Here is a 23,834-nt window from a genome sequence, read left to right as displayed (position 1 = left end):
GCTCTCCCTGCCTTCTAGTGTCTGATCTTTTTTATGAACTTTAATCAGTTTGCTTTCTCTACCGCCTGCCTTATAAAAGAGCTTTCATGTCCCGAGGGACAGAAACATTTAATGAATTGATTAATCTCAGAAAGCCAGGCAATGACAGAAAACCGATGTTAATCCAAGCATGCTCTCCTGTCGTCTGTGCTACTGCCGGCCACACACCACGAGCGGCGCCCCTTGGAGCCAGGGAGGCCTGCAGAAACAATCTGTCTGTGGAGGCGATCGCCGAAGGCGTCCATGCACATTCCATTCCATGAAACATTAGTCTAACCCAAGGATGTTTTCCACATCAAGATACCTCCACGAGGAATTTTTAACTTCACGGATGGCACAGTCTTTGAGATATGTTTGGATCACTTTGAATTTAAAAAAAAATCTATTATGTGAAAAATGTTCTCTCAAGTGACAGCATGCATTTTAAGTGAATTAAATCTCCTCAGATGTTTAAAATCTTATATTCTTAATGCTTAGAATAACCTCAACTACATTACCTTGAAAGTATAATCAGGATGCTTCACACAGGTTTCCACACATATTGGCCCTATCTCCCCCTTTTCAGGAAAAATAAACAGCCAGCACTGCCCTGCCCAGCATTGACAACCTTTTGTACTCTAGCCCATAGCCTAGGATGATGGCTAGGCAACTGCTTTTGCAAGCCCTGCATCATTCCAGCACCACCCCAACCCAGGGAATGGCCTCCCCCATGTTGAAACACACTGCCTAGAGCAACGATACTGTGAATGGTGTTTACCAAGAGATGCACATGTGTGAGCATAAACACAGTTTAAAATTAAGTAATATATGAAAGGTGGACGAATGGAACACATTTTCAGTAAGCAATGGCAGCCATTGCCATTTGGCTGAGTTTTTTTATCCTATAGTGCTTGTGTGTCAGTGTGATGCTGAACACTATGCCACTGGTATTTCAGTACCACCAAGGTGAATAGGTTTCAGCACATTAAGGACAGACTATGGAGAATGAATAGGGTGTCTTCTTCTGAGAAACGAGCCACTGAAAACCTCATGAAGGGAGGCAGACATTGTCAGATACTGAAAACTGCCTGTGTAGCCACAGACCTTGTCAGATACTGGACGCATCATGGACAGCAGCTGCAAAACATCAGAGTCCTGCGAGCTGAGCACCTTAGGCTGACAGGCACTCAACATATGACTGCGCAAGAGCTGCCTCTTCAAATTGCAGACCATTCGGGGGTTGAGAGAGTAAGGCCTTGGACCCTTCTTTTTCTGATGAAATATGACTCAAGGTGGACTAAACAGCTTCAAGCAACTATTATAAATTGGAATTTGGAATGTACAAAGTATGAATCTAGGAAAATTGGAAATCATCAAACATGATACAGGATTGATAAAGACCGATGTCCCAGGTCTGAGTAAGCTGAAGTGGACTGGCATTGGTCATGTTGAATCAGGCTCACTAAGATGGGAATAAGAAATTCCAGGGAACTGGCAACACATTTCTTGTCAAAAAGAACATTTCCAGATCCGCCGTGAAGTGAAGCGCTATGTATTCAAGGATGCGATCTGCATGCACGCAGGGAACTCCAGTAAGTACGTCTCCTATTCCAATTAGCCCCTGAAGCAAGTAATGAAAGGATTGAAGGATTGCCGATCATTCTGCAATTGAACAAAAATGCAATAAAGATGCCTTGAGGACTTTTGAAATGCAAACGTTGGGAACAAAGCGGAAAGCCTTGTTCATAGAAATAAAGGTGGAGTCCATAATAGGATTTTTCAAGGCAAAAGAAGCATGTCCTATTTAATAATTTCAAGAGGTCGTATATGATTAAGAACCAGAGGTGCTGATGGCAGAAGTCCAACTGCACTGAAGGCGTACAGATGGATCCCCATTCCAAGGAAGAGTGACCCCGTAGAACACAGACACTATCACACAATATCATTGGTATCACAGGCAAGGAACATGTTCTGGAAACCATCCGACAGTGGCTGCAGCAGTATAGAGCCAGGAGCTGGCCGGAACCCACGCCTGATTCAGGAGAGGACCTGAAGCGAGGGCCATCGTTGCTGACATTGTACTGGTTTTCACAGGAAATAGAGAATAGCAGAAAATATTTCCTTGTGTTTTACTGTCTAAGGAAAGGCATTCAACTCTGTGGATCATAAAAATACAGGTAACACTGAGAAGATAGGGAATTCCAGAACACTTCATTGTGCTTATGTGGCACCTATACGTGGACCAAGAGGCAGTTGTTCGAACAGAACAAGGGAATACTGCATGATTTCAAGGTAAGAAAGATCTGTGTACGAGTTTTATCCTCTCACAATACTTATTCAATTATGCTTAGCAAATAATCAGAGAAGCTAAACTATATGAAAAAGAAAGTAGCATTAGGATCAGAAGAAGGCTTATCAACAACCTACAACATGCAGTTCACACAACCCTGATTACCGACAGTGAGGAGGACTTGTAGCAATTGCTGATGAAGATCAGGGGTTGCAGCCTTCAATATTGATTACAACCCTATAGGTTTCTAAGATTCTCATTATTGGACCAATAGGTACATCACGATAAACAAAGAAAAGATTGAATTGTTGAAGATTTCGTCTTGCTTGAACACACAAGCAGTGTCATGGAAGACTTCTAGAAATCAAACAACACATTGCGTTAAGTAAGTATGCTGCACAAGCCCTGCACATGGGGCGAAGAGCAGACATATCGCCGTGAGGACGAAGGTGTGCTTGATCCCAGCCAGAGCATGTTCAACCACCTGTCATGCACGTGAAGGCTGGTCCTTGAAGAAGGAGAACGGCAGTATCAAGTATGCATTTGAATTCGAGTGTCGGTGAATAATATTAAAGTATTGCCAAAAGAAAAACCAGATCTGTTTTAGAAGAAGAGGAACCAGAATGCTCCTTAGAAGCCAGATGGTGAGACCCTGTCTCACATACTACGGACATGTTATCAGGAGAGATCTGGCTGTGGGAAAAGGTGTCAGGGTCGGTAAAGTGGAAGGGCAGCAAAAAGGAGGAAGGTCCTCGATGAGGTGGCCTGACACAGTGGCTGTGACAATGAGATCCCACCCAGCAATCATGATGGCGGTGCAGGACAGGACAGTGCTTCCCTCTGCTGCCAGAGGCTTGCTAGCATACGAACCAACTCAAAGGTGCCTAACAAGAACAATGGCGTATCACGGTGTTTATCTGCCTTTACCAAAGTTTTGTTGGACAGCTAAAACGGTTCTTTTTCCCTTCTTTTTAAACTTGGACAAACTGTTTTGTATGTTCGGAGGAGGCAGTTTTCTTTGGCGTCTTAAAGTTCTACATGCCTCACTGGCTGTGCCAGTAAAGAAAGGCTCATTTTCTGGCCATTTCTTGGATTTATGCTTACAAACAGACATGCAAGTGGGTGGAGGTAACGCATCCTTTACCGCATGGATTAAAAAATACACAAACAACAACAAAAACACACTTATTTACTGCTTGCTCTACAAACGATGGATTCCCCAAATTTAATGGTTTTCATTTATGATGTAAACCCATTGTGCACATAGCATCCATCTGGGCTATATTGCATTTCCCAAAGGACAGACTTTTATGTCTCGAAAGATCTGCAGAAAGAATGCTCCTAAGAAGCAGGGTGAGTGAGACTGCAGCTGTGACACATGGGAAATGTTTTTCAGAAAGACTATCACTGAAGAAGGACACTATGGTAAAAAAAATAAGACATCTCAACATAGTGGTTGCAGCAATCGGCTCAAACACAGCAAAGGTTGTGAGGATGGGCTAGCATCTGCTGTGGTAACTATTAGGTCACTATGACTCTGAATGGATTCAATAGCATGTAACAGCAAAAGCAATTGAAACTCAGGCTTAAAAGGAAGTGCTAAGGAATATGTAGAGATGCTCATGCTTAACACCTTTCAACTCTGTCCTTGGAGTTCTATGAGTATTCAGCCAAAGCCCTTAAATTCACTCCCTCTCATTCCCTGCCTTCCAGGGAGGCTGTGCTGACTTATAGCGATGCTACAGGCCAGCATAGAACCGCCCCTGTGGATTACTGAGACTGCAAATCTTTACAGGGGTCGAAAGTCTCATTTTCTCCTGTGGACTGACTGGTGGTTTCAAACTGCTGATCTATGGACAGCAGCCCAACATCTAACCACTGCACCACCAGGACTGATTACTCATGAAATAGCACAGGTTAATTGATTTAGCAAAATCAAATAGACCACCTCTGTGAGTAGAGATGATGGAGAAGTTGTGGGTCATCAGCTGAAATGAGGCCAAAGGTTGACTTTGGAACAGACTTGCAATTGCTCACATCTAAGTTCCAGTGGAAATTGAAGATAATTTAAACTAGTTCACATGAGCCACAATACTACCTGAAGTATATCCCCCCTGAATTAAGGAAATATCTCAAGAACAGATTTGATACATGGAACACTAATGACAGAAGACCCCATGAACTGTGAAATGAATTTAAGAACATCATATATGAAGAAAGTAAAATGTCATTAAGAACAACAAAAAAGAAAAGGTCAAAGTGGATGTCAAAAGGGACTCTGAAATGTGTTTTTCATCAGAGTATCTAAAATAAATAGAAGAAATGATGAAGTCAAAGAGCTGAACAGAAAATTTCAAAGGGTAAATCAAGAAGACAAAGTCAGCCAGGGTGTAGTACAGCACTAACAAAGCATACAACATTCTTCTAGTTCTTTAATGTCCCCCCTCTCCCCATTAGCATGACCCCAGTTCTACCTTACAAGTCAGGCTTGACCAGAGCGTGCATACTGGTACACATAAGAGTTCTCGACACATGGAATCCAGGACAGATAAACCCCTCAGAAAAACAATGAAACAATGGGAGTAGCGATATGATGAGGGTAGGGGGAAGGTGGGGGAAGAAAGGGGAAACTGATCACAATGATAGATGAATAACCCCCACTCCCACCCCCGTGACAAACAACAGAAACATGGATGAAGGGAGACGAGACAGTGGACAGTGTAAGAAATGAAAATCATAATAATTTATAATTTGTCAAGCGTTCATAAGGGTGGGAGGGTGGGGGAAGGAGGGGGAAAAAAGAAGAGCAGATACCAAGGGTTCAAGTAGAAAGAAAATGTTTTGGATGGCAACATATGTACAGACATGCTTGACACAATGGATGTATGGATTGTTATAAGAACTGAAAGAGCCCCCAATGAAATGACAATTTTTTAAAAAAAATTGAAAAAGAAAAAACACCAGAGTGAATTTATATATATACTGAACTTTGCTGAATGTGGAGCATCTAAATTAAATGGCAAAATGATGAAGTTAAAAAAAGAGAAGCTGAAGTATTATAAGGAAATATATAAAGACCTGGAATCACAGGGCCCCAAATGAACAGCATGGTCAGTATAGCTCAAGCTGAGAGACCCGAAGAAAACATTCTAATTTCAAGGTGTTGTATTCAAGATTCCATGGGCAAATACTGAATATTGCAGGAAGCAACAAGAGAAAATGGAGGAATACAGTCAGTGTGCCATAAAGAACTGGTCAACATTCAATCGTTTCAAGAGCTGGCATTGGATCAAGAACCAGTGGCGTTGAAGGCACTAATGAGAACGAAGGCTCTGGGAATTGACGAAATAACCCGATACAGCGCTGGAAGCACTCACTAGTCCATGGGACAAATTTGGAGGACAGATACCTGACCAGCCATGTGAAAGCGACCGATATCTATGCCCATTCCAAAGAAAGGCACCCTGGCAGAAGGTGGCAATGATTGATAAGACATGCAAGTCAGATTCTGTTCAAGATAATTGCTAAGTGATTACCATAGTACCCCAACAGGGAACTACCAAACATGCAACCAGGATTCAGAAGAGGATATGGAATCACTGGAACGCGAATGAAAGTAGGAGGTTTTCTTGCCTATGCAAAGGTGTTCCACCATGTGAAGCCTAACAAAACGGCAGACAGCATTGAGAAGGATGGGAAATCCAGGACTCTATTGTGCTCAGGCAGAACTTATATGTCAATGAAGAGGTCGTCACCGGAAAAGAACAAGGGCATGCTGGTGGTTTACCGTAAGGAAAGGTGTGTGTCAAGGGTGTATTCTTTCACCACACTGATTCACATTTTATGCTGAGCAAACATTCCAGGAAGTTGGACTGTATGAAGAAGAAAGAGGCACTGATATGGGAGGATGTCATATCAACAGCTTGCCCAAATGTAGAGGAATACTTAAAGCACTTGCTGGTAAGATCAAATATGACAGTCAACATTGCAACTGCAGTATATATTGCAACTCAATGATAACAAAACCCAAATCCCCACACCTTCACTCAGAGAACCACAACAAGGTGAAAAAAGACGGAGGTTGCCGAGGATTACACTTTTCATGGATCGACAAATCCGTGCTTATGGAAGCAGCCGTCAAGCCAGCAAATGGCATCTTTATTGGGCACACACCTCCTTAAAGTGTTAAGAGACTAAATGTCACTTTGAGGACAAAGGTGTGTTTGACGGAAACCATGGTATTTTTAATGGCATTTTCAATAGCTTCATGGCATTCAACAGTTGGACAGTGAATAAGGAAAACCACCAAAAAATTCTTTAATGTGACAATTAAGTGGGCTAATTGAATCTGAATGTTTACCTCATAGTTAATGATGCCAGTGCTTAAGCCCACAAGTTAAATTGCCCATTTCATGCATCCATCCTTAGGGGACTTTCTTCAACTAGGGACCCCAATGTTCTCTTACTATTCCTCTGAGCGAACTATCCATATAGCCTTTTGGGTCTGAAGATCTTGAATCTTTATTCACAACTTTCTTAACCAAATCATTTCAGGCAGCTGCAATTAAACAGTGCTAAAGGAAACTCATTAGCTACCTGATACCATATATTGTATTTGTACTTTATTTTAATAATTCCATTAAAGTTTGTATTCATATGCTGCATGCCGAGTTAGTGTCAACAAACGCAAATGTGTGCTTTCCAATCTCATTTAAGAGCTCTAGGATTGAGTAGGAAATTTCCTTGATACTGTGAAACACTCTAAGTATACCAGGCAAACAATCCCAGAGCTCTTGGCACAAGTCAAGACTAACATAAAATAACACAATCATCTATCAATTTAAAGCAAAAATGAGAAGCTAGAAGAGAGAGCTGGGGTAAGTTTATACATTTAGCATGGGGTCCCATTATCCCTGAAGCCTAGAGTACCCACTATTTACATGCGCACTGCCTCTCCTGCTTCATCGGTTTTCACTTGTTTCCTTCACCTACTTTCACCTTCCTTATTTTTTTATTCTTGGTAGTCAAGCTGAATGCTCTTAAAACAAACAGCACATGCCATGATCCAGCAAGGAATTCTCTGCTGAGGAAATGCCTGCATCGGAGGGACCCTCTCCTCTCCCCCTCTGCTGGGTGGTGGTGGGTGGGGGGATGGGCAATCAGTGTGCCAGGAGGAGAGCCAGGTTGCCTAGGGTTTGTCCTGCAGCAACCATTCCAAAGCCTTTCTTACGAATAACCACAAGAAGCCTCTGGGAAGACTGTACCTGTCAACCTTTGGCAAACAGCTCAGCCCTTTGTGTCCCTCAGCGATTCCCGCAAAGAACCTTCCATTCTATCTGGTCACTCCACTGGAATGCCCATGGTTTATGGGAACTCTCAAGACCAAATTATGGCGTGCTTTGAATTCCTTGCGGAAACCACGTGTTTTCAGTAACGGAGGAACTTTTAACTGAAATGAAAGACATTTGTTTTGCGTTAACAGGAATATGTACGCGAGTAGTGGAACCACCTGTGTTCCTGCGCGTCTGACCTTGGGGTTCTTGGGTGAAGGACATTTCTTCGGATTAATGCAGTTTATGCAGCGAACCGGCAGATGGCAGCAGGCACACAGCATCATGACACCCCAGAGGTGGAATATCATAGGGGGCACCTACAGAAGGCGGCTTCAAAGAAGTTCATTGAAAAATTTTATTACCTTTTGGTTGCTATCACTACCTGAAAACCCCTTCTATGTCTCTTGCAACCCTCGAAGAACGAGCAGGTTCATGGTGGTAATGGAAAACTACTTTCTCAGTACAACTTTCCTGATGTTTTCTTCACCATTGCAATTTTTAATTCTCTTAAAACTTCTTCCTAATAATACCTCATGATTTTCCCTTCTCTTTAGAGAGAAATATTTCAAGATGACCCCTTTGAAATTTCCCCCAATCATTGCCATAACCTTCTGTGCTGACCCCTACACCGTCTAAACCACTGTTTGAGTTTGGCAGGGTTTTGTTTTGTTTTAAGCTACCATAATGAGACTCACTCAAAAAACAAAACAAAACAAAAAAACCCTCACTGCCAAAAAGTAGTTTCTGACTCATAGAGACCTTATAGGGCAGGTAAAACTTTTCTTGTGGGTTGGTGAGACTTTAACCCTTAAGAGACAACAAACCTCAACCTTTGTTCTGAGGAGAGGCGTGTGGTTTCAAACTGCTGACCTTGCAGTTAGCCCAGCTCACACCAAGAGGCAACCAGAGCACAAGGGTAAGTGTATTCCTTCGAGAACCTTTCTGTTGCCATCAGTGATCACAGAACCTTGTTTCACCTGTTTTGTTTCAAATAAACCCAGGGACTACAACTCCAGTAGCCGTACTTGTTACTTACCCGTGTAGGTTCACAAACTCGGAGGCCCATCACTGTGAAATGATTACTCAGACACCGATTTTTCTATAGATAATCATCGTTTCAAAGTGCTCGTCCTTGGAGTTTTTGTGAAGTTTATTTTGACGGGAGGCTAGATCAGTCTCTGCAAATACTTCAGTTCCAACCACCAGAGGTTCCTCAGAGAGACAGGCAGCAGAGCCTTGAGCACGTCGTTTGGAGTGGTCCTGCGCTGTCTACCTCAGAGGCACGGTTCCACGGCAATGCCATCTCACCACCAGAGTCCTGGCACTCGTGTTTATGAGTCAGGCTGCTCACCACAAGGTCAGAAGTTCAAAGCCATCTGCTGCTTCGTGGGATAAAGAAGGGGCTTTCTATTCCCATAAAGAGTTCCAGCCTAGGAAACTCCAGGGACAATTCTGCCTTGTCCTGTAGGGTCATTATGAGTCAGCTTCCACAGGATGTTGGTGAAAGTGAGAAAAATAACCACAAGGGGAAACTAGGCAACATGAACATGAATTAATATTTATAGTAGGTTCCGGACAAGAGAGTTTTCAGTATCCTACTCCTTGTTTACCTGAGAAGGCAAAGGTTGTTAAACTTTCTGAGATTCATTGTTTCCATTATAAGGTGGTTTCACAGAAATAACAAATGCCTAATTTCTTTCATTCTTAATCAGTGGAGCTTAAGAAGCCACCATCCCTTAACGCTCCCTCTTCTTTCAATTATCTGGCCATCCTTCCTCACGGGCCCAGGTCGTCAACTGTGCAGACTTGGAAAACTTCAGGACAAAGGAGCTTCAACTCAGCACTTCAACCTTAGACACTCTAGAGATCAGCTCTCTCTTCCACCCTGGCCTTCCTGCACTTTTACTTCATTGTGTAGACACCCTGTAAAATACATAAGCAATCATATCTGTTTTCTACTTCCGTTTATCTCCTCCTTTGTCTCTCTCTGTAATTCATCCCAGCCTGACGAATATCAACCTAGCCCGGGATTTTGCTCCTCTGCATCTATTATTCCATGTCTTATAATTTACATGTACTATCTGACATAGCTCTATCCTTAGTCTGTCAGTTTGTCATACTGCAGTGGCTCGTGTGTGGCTGTGATGCGGAAGCTATGTCACTGGTATTTAAAATGTCAGCAGGGTCACGCAAAATGAACAGGCTTCAGTGGAGCTTCGGACTCAGAACAAATGACAAAGAAGGCATAAGCTGCCCACTTCTGAGAAGCAGCTGCTGGAAACCTTCCACACAGCCTGGACATATTGTCCAGCCTAACGGACGGAAGCAGGGCATCGTCAGAGAGTGTCAGAGAATAAGCCCGGCAGGCAGAGAGGCCGTCGAAACGTGCCTGTTGCGGAGCTGTCTTCTGACAATAGAATCTACCACGGTGACGTGAATGGCATAGTCTGTGGCAATAATGCTTCGGGGATCTTCATTTGCTGAGGGCGTACAACTCCTGGTGAGAAGAAATGGCTGTGGTTATCTACGAATGTTCAGAACTTGGAATGCGCAAAGCATGAATCCAGGAAAGTTGGAAGTGTCAAAAGTGAAATGAAATACATAAAGTTTGATATCCTAGATGTTAGTGACCTGAAATTAACTGGTGTTCGCCATTTTGAATCAGAAAATCATATGGCTCACGACACCAGGAGCAACACAATCAAGAGGAATGACTTTGCATTGATTGTCAAAAAGGACATTTCAAGATCTATCTTGACACGCAATGCTATCAGTAATAGGAGTATAGCTACCAATGCAACTATTTTGTGCACTGACCACAAAAGTTAAAGATGAAGAAATCAAAGAGTTCTACCAATATCTCCAGTCAGAAACTGATCAAGCATGCCGTCAAGAATGCACTGGGAAGTATTGGTGATTGGAATGCTAAAGCTGGGGGACAAAAAGGGAAGGGACAGGAGTTGGAAAACATGGTCTTGGTGAAAGAAATGAAGTTGGAGATCTCATGATACAGTTTTGGAACACCTCCAACTTGTTCATAGCAAATAACATTTTCTCAACAACACAAATGGTGACTATATACATGGACTTCTTACATGGAATACACAGAAACAAAATTGACGATATCCGTGGGAAGAGATCATGGAGAAGCTCAATATCAGCAGCTCAAACCAGACCAGGGACTCACTGTGGAGTGGACTATCAATGGCTCATATGAAAATTTAGTTTGAAGCTGAAGAAAGTTAAAACAAGTCAACAGAGCCAAAGTGCTACCTTGAGTCTATCCCACTTGAATTTTCAGAACATCTCAAGAACAGATTTGACACATGAAACATTAATGACAGAAGACTTGACGGACTGTGGGAAGACATCAAGAACATGACTCATGAAGAAAGTGAAAGGTCATTAAAAAGACATGAAAGAGAGAAAGACCAGCGTGGTATCAGAAGAGACTCGGAACCATGTGCTTACTTATGGAGTGGCTAAAGTAAATGGAAGAAAAGATGAGGTCAATGGGCTATAAAGAAAATTTGACATCACAGTTCAAGAAGACAATGTAAAATAGTCTAATGAAATCTGCAAAGACCTAGAGTTGGAAAACCAAAGAGAGAATGTACTGAGCTTATCTTAAACTGAAAGAATAAATGAGGAAAAAAATCCAGTCTCAGGTTGAGATTCAATGGAGAAACTATTGACTAATGAAGGAATCATCAAAAGAAAAGGGAATGGATACACAGAGTTGCTGGACCACCAAGATCTAGCCGACATTCAGACATTTCTGGAGGTAGCATATGAGCAAGACCAATGATACTGAGGGAAGAAATTCAAGCCATCCTCAAAGCATTCGCAAGAAAACAAGACTCCAGGAAGTGATGGAGTGTTCATTGAAAAGTTTCCACAAGCTGATGGAACACTCATCCAGGGTAGGAAATTTGATAGAAAACTACTTGGCCAACTGACTGGAAGATATCAATATTTATACTCCTTCTAAAGAAAGGTTACCCAACAGAATCCCGAAATGATAGAAAAATATCATTGCTATCACATGTCTGTAAACTTGTCCTGAAGATCGTGACAATGGCTGCGGCAGGACACTGACAGGGAGGGAGCTGCCCGAGGCTCAGGCCAGATTCAGAAGAAGACATGGAACAAGGGATATCATTGCTGAAGTCAGATGGACTTTGGCTGAAAGCAGAGAATACTATAGATGTTTACTGTGTCTTATTGATTATGCAAAGGCATCCGATTTGTGGGCCATAGCAAACTATGGATAACCTTGAGAGAATGGGAATTCCAGAACACTTATACGTGGATCAGAAACAGTTGTGTGAACAGAAAAAAGGAATACCATATGGTTTAAAATCAGGAAAAAAGTGTGTCAGAGTTGTATCCTCTCACCCTATTTATTCGATATTTATGTGGAGCAAATCATCCGAGAAGCTAGGTTATATGAAGAAGAATGTGGCATCAGGATTGCTTGTGAACAACATGCTATATTCATATGACACACTTTGCGAGTTGAAAATGAGGAGGATTTCAGGCACTCGCTCATGAAGAGCAAAGACTGAAGCCTTCAGTATGGGTTGCAACTCAATGTGAGGAAGACTCAAGTCCTCACAAATAGACCGTCGATAGGTAACATCATGATCAATGGAGAAAAGGTTGACGTTGTCAAGGATTTTCTCTTTGTTGCATCCACAATTAATGCTCATAGATACAGCAGTTAAGACATCAAAGGATGTATTGCACGAGGTAAATTTGCTGCACAAGATCTCTTCAAAAGCAAGGAGTTTACTTTGCAGACTAAGGTGCACCTGACCCATGCCATGGTGCTCTCCATTGCTTCATATGCATGTGAGAGTTGGATATTGAATAAGGAAGATCCACAAAGAATTGATGCATTTGAATTGTGGTGCTGGTAAGGAATGTTGAAAGAACCAGGGACTCCCAACAGGAAAAGCAAATTTTACTTGGAAGAACAGGCAGAGCCCTAATAAGGGGCAAGGATGGTGAGACTTCATCTTATATACTTGGGACATGTCAGGAGAGACCAGTCTCTGGAGAAATACATTCTGCTTGTTAAAGTGGAGGAGCAGCAAAAGGGAAAAAGAAAAGAAAAAAGGAAGGCCCCCCAATCAGACGGATGGACCCAGTGGCCGCAACAATGGCCCAAGCATGGGGACAATTGTGAGGACCAGTGGGACCAGGCGATGTTTCATTTTGTTTGCATAGGGTCTCTATGGGTGACAACGGGTTCAATGGCACCTCACACAGTGACATATGGAATAACAGGGTTCCAAAGAGTTCCATTTGAGATAAATTCTAAGGAATAGTCACATCTCTAATTTTAAACTCCTTGCTGACTTCAATTTATACTCTATTGACAATGCAGCAAATATGAATATTATGAAAACAACACATTGTTAAGCTGATCAAAGAACACATTTCAGCAAATCCAGGGACTGTGGTGATTGTTGTTTCACATTTCTCTATATTGCCATATATATTACCTTATTACTTCCTGAAATATAATTTGTAAGTTCAACAAGACAAATGACAATACCCGGTGAAATATTGATGGAAACCTTTACAAGTCTGATGAATTTCCTCTCATCTAATACATATAGGTAGCTTTGTTATATAATATAAGGCATTATGTTAATAAATTGAAGTCATGCCAGCAAGTCAGTCACACAAAAAGTATTTCATTCATCTAACTCCAATATGATTTAAACCAGCACCTTTCCAATTTTTCCCAGGTATATGAATCATTTGGGAATGTTATTAATGGGAAAATCTGGATTCAGTCCATCTGAACTGGGATCTGAGGTGTTGGGCTTAGCAACGTTCCCAGGTGCTGCTGAAGCTGCTGATTCGTGCTACACAGTGTTCAGGCAGTGAGGTTTTAAACCATTTCAGTTGGTTTATAAATATCATTTCCTTTTATAACTATCTAGATTAGAATACTATTGAAATACATAGATAGAAGCGTGGTGGGGGCAATTAGTTTATATCTTGTTCCTAAAAGGCCTGTTGGTTTGAACCCACCCTGGGTCATTCAGGAGGACCTGATCTCTTCCATTAAGATCACAGGCCCCAGAAGAGCATCCTGCTGTGCTACTTGGAGATAGGACCACCCTGCATGGCAGCCAAAAAAACCATAACATTTGAGAAGAGAAAGAAAAAGAAATGGGCGTGATCTGTAAGTAGCTCTTGAACAGACAAAAACACACAGCCGTTAGAAAAGTAGCATAGTGATATGGAAGTTGAATACATCAAAAACAGAATTCATTTTTTACATAAGAGAATCATTTATTACACAAACATTTAACATTTAAGCTGCCTTTGAGCTGCAAACTGAAAGAGCACAAGGTTCTAGTGGATACTTCACTCAAACATAAAATTAAGTTTTGCTTCTTCTTTTTTTGTTGTTGTTCTTTAGTTCAGCTCACGGCACACGAGGCAGGGAAAACCACTCACAGGCAATTGTGTGGATGCTTGCAGAAAATAATCACGGGCAGTGATTATTGAGAAAAAGTCCAACGTCCACTTAGAATGGTGACTAGGCCTAAAGAGCTGAGGGCAGGGCTGCATGCCATCACTCCTCAATGGACTTCAAACAGGAAAACTGAAAGTACACTCGAGCGAGGCAGCCCGTTGACAGAGTGAGTTTTAAGAGATAGCCAATTTAGTCATAGTATCATTATTTTTCTGGAAATAATTCCACTTTTTTTCTTCTTTCCCTGAAAACTGGGAGTGACAACAATCGTTGTCTGGCTTCTTGAAGCATGTATAAGCAACAACTAACGCTACCTCACGTGTAAATGAGTAGATGTTGATTTGTAAAAGTAAGTTTTAAACAATGACGGGGGGGTTGTGAATTTATACAAGCTGGAATGAAAATGTGTCTTTTCTAAAATGGTGAAGCTTTCCGATGGAATAAAGCATACAATTTCATCCATATACAATTACAAACCATCTTACGTTGACCATCGCTTGAAATCATCCACTTTCACAAGGGCAAAGCAAAAAGTCACACATTCGTTATACAGCCCAAAGTGCCATCCAAATCCCAAACCCTCACACCATTGCCAGTTCCATCCAGTCCATCCCCAATCCCACGGGAGTAGAGCATGTGTCTGTCTGTCTGTCTCTCTCTCTCTCTCTCTCTCCTTGGAGCAGTTGGTCCAGTTGAACTGCTGTCCTTGCAGCTAATAAATCAATAGGTTACTCCCCCTATGCCACCAGGTCCTTAGAACACACACCTCTACCCAAGTCTCAACTTTTCTTAAGAAAAAATTCTACTTCCCATTAAGGAAAGTACTGTATATACCTGAGTATAAGCCAACCCGAATTATCAGCTGAGACATCTAATTTTACCACAAAACCACATTAAAAATGTGTTGAAAAAATTGGCTTATACATGAGTATATATGGTATGTATATTTTCCTATAAATGTCTTTAATAGAATCCATTTGTCTTTGTACATGGACCATCTTTACCAATATCTACACTTTATAGAACTCCGAGAAAGGACACACTGAGGAACAATAAAGACAGGATATATTTGTATTTAGTTAAACTAAATAATCTTAAGGGCACATTAATCAAGATATCTTCCCTGATACCGAGAAGTCACATGTAGAAATCTTCATTTATTTTGTGTGAAGGTTTGTGATTTAATCCACTGATTGAATAAACCTTATGTGAGGTGTATGTGGATTTTCTCGCCCAAGTCTTTTGACCAGATTTTGCTTCACATAGCTGATCCCTCTGCATCTCAAGAATAAAGCAATGTCCTTGGTGTCCTTTTAGAATAACATACTCCCAAATATATGTAAGTAAAGATAGTGCTCTTTTATTTTGTTCATCAGGAAGAATGTCTAGAATATCACCTTGCATACCCCTATCTTAGAATCATCATTTTTACTCCTTCCAATTAAACGCCAAGGCACTCGCCAGCATGTTTTCAGTATCAACAGATTTTCACATCCCTCAAATCTAGAGTGCCTGGCTTCTGGATTTTCAATAAGATTTTTTCAGTGTTTACCCTGGCATCTTATACCTGGATACCAAATTCTCCTTAATTTCAGTGCCGATCGTCTCTAGATTATGAATGAGTTCCAATTCTAAATCAGAGTTTAAGCCAAATTTGTACATAGCCTGAACTGTTAAGTACAGTTTGTATCTAATGCCAATAAGTCAAATGTTTATCTTAGTATCTATATAGATATACATATACATATATATACACACGCACTATATGTACATATAGTATATGTATATATCATATACAGTCTATATGTGATATATAGTATACATATATAGTATATATAGTATATGTATATATAATCATATACAGTGTACATTTCTATACACTGAAGGCATATTAAACACTCCCAGTTACTTAGCAGTGATAATACTAATGATTCACAATGTTTTGATGTGTGTTGCAAAGTGGTGTTGATATGTTATTACAAACTATTGTATATACCTCCAATTTTTAATAGAATAGATGTTACAAGGCTTGATATATAATTACAGATTGAATGTAAATCAGATGCTTGTAACCCAGGACTGCCTATTCCCCAGTTACTTTCCTTTGTCCTGTATTCCTTTTGTGTGTGTGTAAAAGGACCCCGGCTATGTGCACTTATTATTAAATGTGAATTTAATAGTCTCTGCAATCAGTGCACCCATTAAAAAAATCAGGGTTCCCCATCAAAGGAAACAACTCCACTGCCTTGGCCTCAAGGTCAGCTGCAGTAAAAGATAAACCAAATATCTTTCCCACACTCAAATGGGCTTAGAAATTTCCTCCAGAAGACGTGGTCAAAAGTGAATCCAGAAATAACATTTGCAAAAGAATATGAATTCAGGAAGGTACGTGGATTAAGAAAGACCACTCGCAGCAGAGAGTAGAGCGAAGCTGGTGACACCACAGAAACGAGCCAAGGTACGGAAGTGCACGGAGGACCACATTTTAATAGTCGACGCCAGCCTCGCTGCTTGTACGAGGACTATGAGTGCACAGTCTCATCGCTGTAATCTGCTGCACAAGAATGCATCGATTACCACTTACATTTCTGTAAACTAGCACAGCGCTCTTCAGCATAAATTGCAACTGCGTGGAAAGGCCAAAGTCCGCTTAGATTTCCCTAACTGTTGCAGAACTTAGAAAATGACAAAGTCCTCAAACAGAACGAGCTGAAGTATGCTAGGAAGGATATCCATTTGCATGCTCAATAGGAAAAACATATAAGCTCCTATTGCTAGAAAGTAAGAACAATTCAGAGAAATGGTTACTAAGTTTACTGCCAATGTACAGAGGGTACCACAGAGAATAAAAAACAAAATAACCGAAGGCATAACTAGTAAGAGACTCAAAAACCAGTTAATCTAATCATTTATCTTCTGTTATTAAATGTCTTTCAAAATGGTTGGTACCCAGATAGCGCAATGCATTGTTGACGATCCTGGGTCTGTCTATTGCAACCAAGCCTGGGCAGGGATATATGGCCAAGGGCGATTGATGTTGCTTACTCTCTGAGAGGAGGACAGGGGAGCCAAGGGCTCAGGGTTTCTGTAGAAACTCCCCTCTTCTGTGGTTCTTCCCACCAGTGACCTGAATTGGTACATGCTTGAAGCAGGTCTGTAGAAACTAAAATCAATTCCATTTTGAAGTAATGACTTTTGAAAGGTGGGTCGTTCTGGGCTCAAAGTATAGCTTTTTAATGGCGTCTTAACAATCCTTTAAGAATGTGCTGCTGGTTAGGGCAAAAGAGTGGTGCCATCATCTCTTCAACTAAAAGGCAAAATATTTTTTTGTAGAAATAAAGCGGATTAAGTCTTCATTTTGTAGAGTGATATTTTCCAGTCGTTCCGATGTAGCTCATGCGTAAGTGCCAGGACTCCGTTTGCTGCCTGTAAATTAGAAGAGCTATTACTCTCCTCTGACAGTGTGGGATTATGAGACTGGTCACAGCAAAATTCTACGGATCAATGCTTTCACATTGTCTATTATTCAGCTCAGTTTCTCAAGCTGCAGAGAAAAACTCTCTCATGGACATCTCAATAACACAATGTATGTATCAGTTCATGAAAGACGGACCCGAGGTAGTGTGAAAGGTACACTAAGCAATGACATCTGCGATGGGAATTCGCACACTCCTTCTCTCTCCTGAGTCTCTTCATTTAGCGTCATTAGTTTGTAGTATATTATTTGTATTTATCATAGTATAGCACTGTATTTATTACTACTTTTCTTAAAGACCACTGGTCTATTCTGTTTTGTGATCCACTCAATAAGACCACAGCTATTCCACTACCATATACTTTAAATCCTGTGGACATGGATCTCCTTAGTTTTTCAATGATAACAAATCTGCCCAGACACATACTTTTGATAATGTTCAATGCTGAGGTTTGTTTAAAGAAATAACCATTTCCAGTGATTCTTCCAAATCTACTAAATTAAGTAATGGCTGAATAGAAATGCTTTTCTGGACTTGTAAATGAGGAAATATGCCCTTAAGAAGGACAGTATCATTTCCTGACAACAATCAAATGTATAAACACAAATATATTTTCTGATAAAAGATACTCTGGGAATCTTTCAATCCTTTTCATAACTGAGCTATATATGGACCAATGATTCTGAAAAGAAAAGATTCATTAGTGATGAAATGTATCATATAAATACAGGCAACTTATAAAAGTTTGTAACCACCTAATTTGGAAGCAAATTATCACAGTAAAAATAAGTTTTTGAAGTTTTATTTTGCTTTTAGTGGCTGACTTTTCCTTTCAATTATATAAATTGTAATACGAACATCATTGTTTAACTACAAATTATTTATTACTGGACTAATGAGAAATTATAGTAATACAACATTTTGCTTATTATTATATAATAGTTTTAGCTTAGTATTTTGTATGTACTTTTTCCAAATAGATTGTCAGTAAATTGTTCAATCCCCCTTTTTTTGAGTAAAGAACAGCAGCAGCAATGTTGGTAAGATGGATTTGCCTTAATACAATCTCTCTCTCCACACACATACACACACACTTATATTGTTCCTCAAATTCAAAATTTTTTAATCACCCAAGCAGCTTATTTATGCTTTCTTATAGTGGACCATTTGTATTTGTTACAGTTTATGATTGTCTAGGATGTAGGATGTTGAGCACGTATTGGACTTTTAACAGATAGGTCCAAAGTTCCAGCCCACCAGCTGCTCTGAGAGAGCAAATTGAGGTCATCTACTCTTGCAGAGATTTAGGGTCTCTGAAATCACATATCTGGTCTCTGTGAGTTAGAACTGACCCAATGACAGGGTTAGGAAGCAGATCAGGGGTACCGGCAGTACGGTGGATTATGCACCCGGCTGCTAGACTAAAAAAGGTCAGTAGTAAAACCCACGAGCCTCTCCACAGGTGAAATATAAGGCAGCCTGCCTCCATAATGCTTTTCCACCTCCATAAACATAGGTTTGGGAAGGAAAAGGATATGTACCAATGAATAATTGTTGTCTACTAAAACCTCCTGGAGTTGAATCAGAGATTAAATATGATTGTTTAACGGCTTCGCATGACCCAAGCACTAGCTAACAACAAATATCCATTCTCATCGTCAGTGGCACAATGATGGAGCACTCGGTTGCCAAGTGAAAGGTTGGTGGTTTGAGCACATCCAGTACTCTGCCTAGAAAGACCTGGCAAACGGCACCCTTACAGATAGATCCCTATGATCCCCTGAGGACAAGTTCTACTCTCTAGGGTTGCCAGCAAAGTCATTTTCAATGGCAACTCCAGAATGTTCATGTGAGTTAACTTAAGGATCATCAATCTGATTGGAAGGTATAGTAAGAATATTTCTCTTCTGGTTTTGATTTTCATAGCAAGCACATTGCTGTTGGGGGTTGGGGTGGACTGGGATTGTCCATTGATCGGAAAGATAGGAATAGAGTTGACAGAAATGATGGAGGGAGTGGTAAATGCTTGCCCACAGGTTACACTAGTGTCACCCCATGATGACTAAAGAAAGACTTCTGTTTGGGGAAGGGAGAGTCAGCCTGTCATTTTTGTTAATGATGTATAAGAGGCATGCCTCCCGTAGGCTAAAGCAAAGAGTCAACCTGCTATTTTTGTTAATGATGTACAAGAGGCATGGCTCCCATAGGCTAAAGCAAAGAGTCAACCTGCCATTTTTGTTAATGATGTACAAGAGGCATGCCTCCCGTAGGCTAAAGCGAAGAGATCGGAACCACCTCTGCAACTTTGCCAGAAACTTAGATCTGGTTCACATTTACCTGTTTGTTTTTCCTCTAAACCCAGAGAGTTTGGGATTTACCCTATTGAAAACGATGTTTTTCAGTTTCTTTTATTGCTCTTTTCAGGCTTTCACTCTTAACTTCCTATCAGTCACCAGAGCACCGACATCTCTCATTTAGGGGGCATACAGCTGGCCCTGGGTCCCACACGTCTTCCAAGTGTTTATGCAACAATCCTAGCTTTATACCAGCATGCTATCATTTACTGATTCATCCACATCAACTTCTATTTTTAAATTAGCATACTTGAATCTATTTCAACTATATTTTCCTGTTGTTTTTAGCTCTCTTTTTACTTCCTGTTGTTGACATTAATAATTGGTAACTTGCATAGGCTTTTTCCATTTACTTGTTTCCTTAATAGAAGTTTGCAAACTTCAATCACCATAAATCCGCACCATTTTTTTTTTGCATCTCTACAATTTTTCCTAGTCACTAGCAGACAAATCTATGTATTAGTTATTTAAAAAATAATTAACTGGAAATTAATAAGTCAGAATTTTAAATAAAAGCTATAGTGCCACTTTTCTTCAATTCTCCCAGGACTAACAGTGTCTTCATTTGTGTTTTTATTTACATTATACCATGCACATAAACTGTTGGAGCATTTAAAAAGGATAGCTTTGTAGGCATGTCCAGAAATATTTATGATTTAACTGAATTTGTACCTCCTCTCTGATGAAAAGAAAACAAGAAATTTATACATGAAGGTTAATGTATCGATAGATTTATCTAGACATACTTACTTATTTCACTTTCTTTGATTTGCACGCACAGTACGAAATCATAAAGGCAACAAACATCACCACGCCAACAACAAGCAAGACCATTTCAACCATTCCCAGCATGTTGATTTTTCCGGTCACTTTATTTCTAAACATTTCTGCTTTCTCATCACCGATGGTGCCAGTCTGTAATCAAGTTAATAATTAGTGGTCCCATGGGAAGGGGAGGGAAGAAATACAGCCAAAGTTTCCAAATACCCCCAAACACCTGCTTATGTGTTAGTCACCTACATATATAAAACAAAACAATGAAATCCACCTGGTATGCTTAAGAATGCAAACCACCCCACTGAGATGAAGTATTTAGAAAACAGTAACCGCTGACTTATTAAATACATTAGATAGCAATTTTCAATATTGTAGGCATCATTTCAAAAGCATGTCTCTGAAATGTTTTACAAATTTCTACACACAAAACCATGTTCCTGTAATGCCACTCAGTGCCATCGAGTCAATGCTGGCTCACAAAGAGACCGACCGCTGTGGATTTCCAACACTGAAACCTTTACGGGAGAAGAAAGCGCAGTCTTTCTCCAGCGAAGCTACTGGTGCTTTGAACTGCCGACCACGAAGATCACAGCCCAACCCAACGTATGACCACTACGTTTTACTCCTACACTACCAGGTCTCCTCTAGGGGAAAGCCAAATTCCATAGGTTCGGTTCCTGTAAAGTGTATGCAGTGAATTTCTTAATTCTGTGGCTAGTCAAGTCAGTGTTTACCCCCAAAATACCTAGCCAGGCAAGAGAATAGAGCAGCTAGGTCTAAATTACCTGATCTTTATAAGCTTAGTATAGGTCTATTTTATTGTTAGGTGCTGTAAAATAGATTCCTATCCATAGTGACCTCAAATGACAGAGTAGACTTGTCCCATAGGGTTTTCTTGAATGTATACCAACTCCTCACTATCTTGTTATCTGACATTGCACATTATTACAATATTAAAAAATTATGATCCAACTATTTTGTACATATATGTAAAATGTATAATATGTAACAAATGCTGAGGTGTGAGGTAAGGGTTGACAGTGATAGTGAAAGATTTATGTCATTTTGGCTAGCCCACGCCAAAACCTACACCAAACTCCAGCCCACCACCATACAGTCCGTTCTGACACCTTAAAGGGCAGAGTAGAAATGCTCCCTAGGGGTACCTACACTGTAAATCTTTACAGAGGAGGGTTTACTGAGTTTCAACCGCTGAAGTTGTGGTTAGCATCCCCCTGTTAGGCAATGATGTAAGCTGGCAGTTAGATGGTGATGTCATCATCCTCCATTTTTGCATAGTGTCCTAGGGATGTTTATAAGTGAGGAGTGGATGTAGATCTTTCTCTTTATAAAAACATTTTATTTCACTTTTTATGGTTGTTGTTAAAAATACACACAGGCAAATCAATTTACCTGGTTCTGCATGCACAATTAAGTAATACTGATAACATCTTTTAGGTTGTGCAATCATTCTCTCCCCCCTTTAAGAACTGTTCCTTCCCCATGAACATAAACTGTCTGACCACTAAGCCTCTGATCTACATTCCAGGTTAGTTTTGTCAGGTTTATCCTCTATAGTCCTTTGAAAGAGCACAGTAATCCAGGAAAACGTGTCTGAATAATAAAACGAACCTGTTGCTTGCTTAAGGAGCCCTGGCTGTGCAGGGGTGAAGCCAGCCTGCAGGTTAGTGACTTGGCCTGAGCAGCCAGCCTGCGGGAGAAAGATGTGGAGGTCTGCTTGCGTATAGACAGACGGCCACGTGAACCCATGAGGCAGTTTCTCTGTCTTACAGAGTCACTGAGAGTCAGAATCGGCTCCATCACGTTGGGTATTTTTTTATTTAAAAAAGATTTCAGAGGATATTTTTGGTTTGGGAAGCTGAAGGCAGATCTTTTTCTTATGGAGAAGTGGAATGAGTATGAATCTCTAATAGTTTCGTGTTCAACCCAGCGATGAACAATTGTTCCATCAGTAGGGTTTTATTAGAACTCTAATGTTCACTTTTATTAAAATACAGTTTTATTATTAAAGAAACGATGGTGGCCTAGGGCTTACACATTGGTCTGTAACTGCAAGATCAACAGTTCAAAAGCATCAACCCCTCAGAAGGAGAAAGGGCGTTTTACTCCTGTAAATAGCTCCTGTCTTGGAAACTCCCAGGGGTGGTTCTAGCCTGCTCTATTGGGTCACCAAGAGCTGACATTGACTTGATGACAGTGAGCTTGTCTGTGGCATAACATTCACTGGATTTTGACTTGTTTGACATGACAAGCATGCCTATCTTTTCCCTGAGAAAACAAGAATGCCAAGAAAATTGTTTAACAGATATATTTTGAAAAGAATCTTAAGTGAAAGGAAGTGCCTTAGTTTTCTAGAAGATAAAAGTGAGCCCTAACACAATTTGGTATTTATGCATTAACCCATCGATACTTACTCGTGCACAACAAAAGTACATAAAAAGGCCTTCGAAAAGGTGTGGGAAAATGCTATTATTGTCAAACTCCATTTTTCCATGAATTTGTGGAAGGCCCTGGTATGGCTTCAGACACTATGCATACATAGACTACTTTGAAATATCAAGAGTATTTCTAAAGACAATCATGTTTACGGCTTTAAAGATCAACAGATGAAAACACTAACCTCGTTAAGCCAAAGGATAGGCACAAGGTAGTTGTGCTTCAGACGTTTCAATGCACTGTAAACAGTCATGGAAAAAAATTATGGAGAGATATATACATAAGTATATAAAAGAGATTTTGCTAATCTTTATGGTAAACATGTATTTAGAAATTATCCCTTCTTGATAATTATTTCATGATTTTTTTCCTGTAATGGGCAATTTAAATGTAAATATTCTATAAGTTTATGTAAATAGCATGTACATTATATATATATTTATTATTTATATATATAATATATATTACAGGCAACATAACCCCTCAGACATTAGTTTCTATGTGAGTCATTTGTGGGTGCATAAAATATGAAACTATTGCTCTGTCTTATTTTTGTGCATGTTATTATCTCTGCAGGTCTGTCTAAATAAGATAGGTTGGATGAACAATCTGGAGGAGAAAACAATGGGA

The 23,834-nt window shown here is 40.3% G+C and overlaps 1 protein-coding gene across 9 annotated transcripts in view; it reads right to left on the bottom strand.

Annotated features, from left to right (window-relative positions):
- Window positions 1–16,607: 16,607 nt before the first annotated feature.
- Window positions 16,608–23,834, bottom strand: part of CD36 (CD36 molecule) — a 100,521-nt gene continuing 93,294 nt past the window's right edge. For all 9 annotated transcript variants that reach the window (XM_045288675.1, XM_045288677.1, XM_045288676.1 and 6 more), the window contains 3 exons: window positions 23,389–23,443; window positions 20,721–20,885; window positions 16,608–17,566 (listed from right to left, as the gene is read on the bottom strand). In XM_045288675.1, the coding sequence (XP_045144610.1) occupies window positions 20,721–20,885; window positions 23,389–23,443 (220 nt within the window). In that variant the 3' untranslated portion in view covers window positions 16,608–17,566. The remainder of the gene's footprint in view (window positions 17,567–20,720; window positions 20,886–23,388; window positions 23,444–23,834) is intronic.

This window comes from Echinops telfairi, unplaced genomic scaffold, assembly GCF_000313985.2.
Source record: "Echinops telfairi isolate 266 unplaced genomic scaffold, ASM31398v2 ScPeMD7_23;HRSCAF=83, whole genome shotgun sequence".
In the NCBI taxonomy this organism is placed as follows: Eukaryota; Metazoa; Chordata; class Mammalia; order Afrosoricida; family Tenrecidae; genus Echinops; species Echinops telfairi.
Note: the sequence above shows the minus strand (reverse complement) of the source record. Positions and strands in the feature narration are given on the sequence as shown.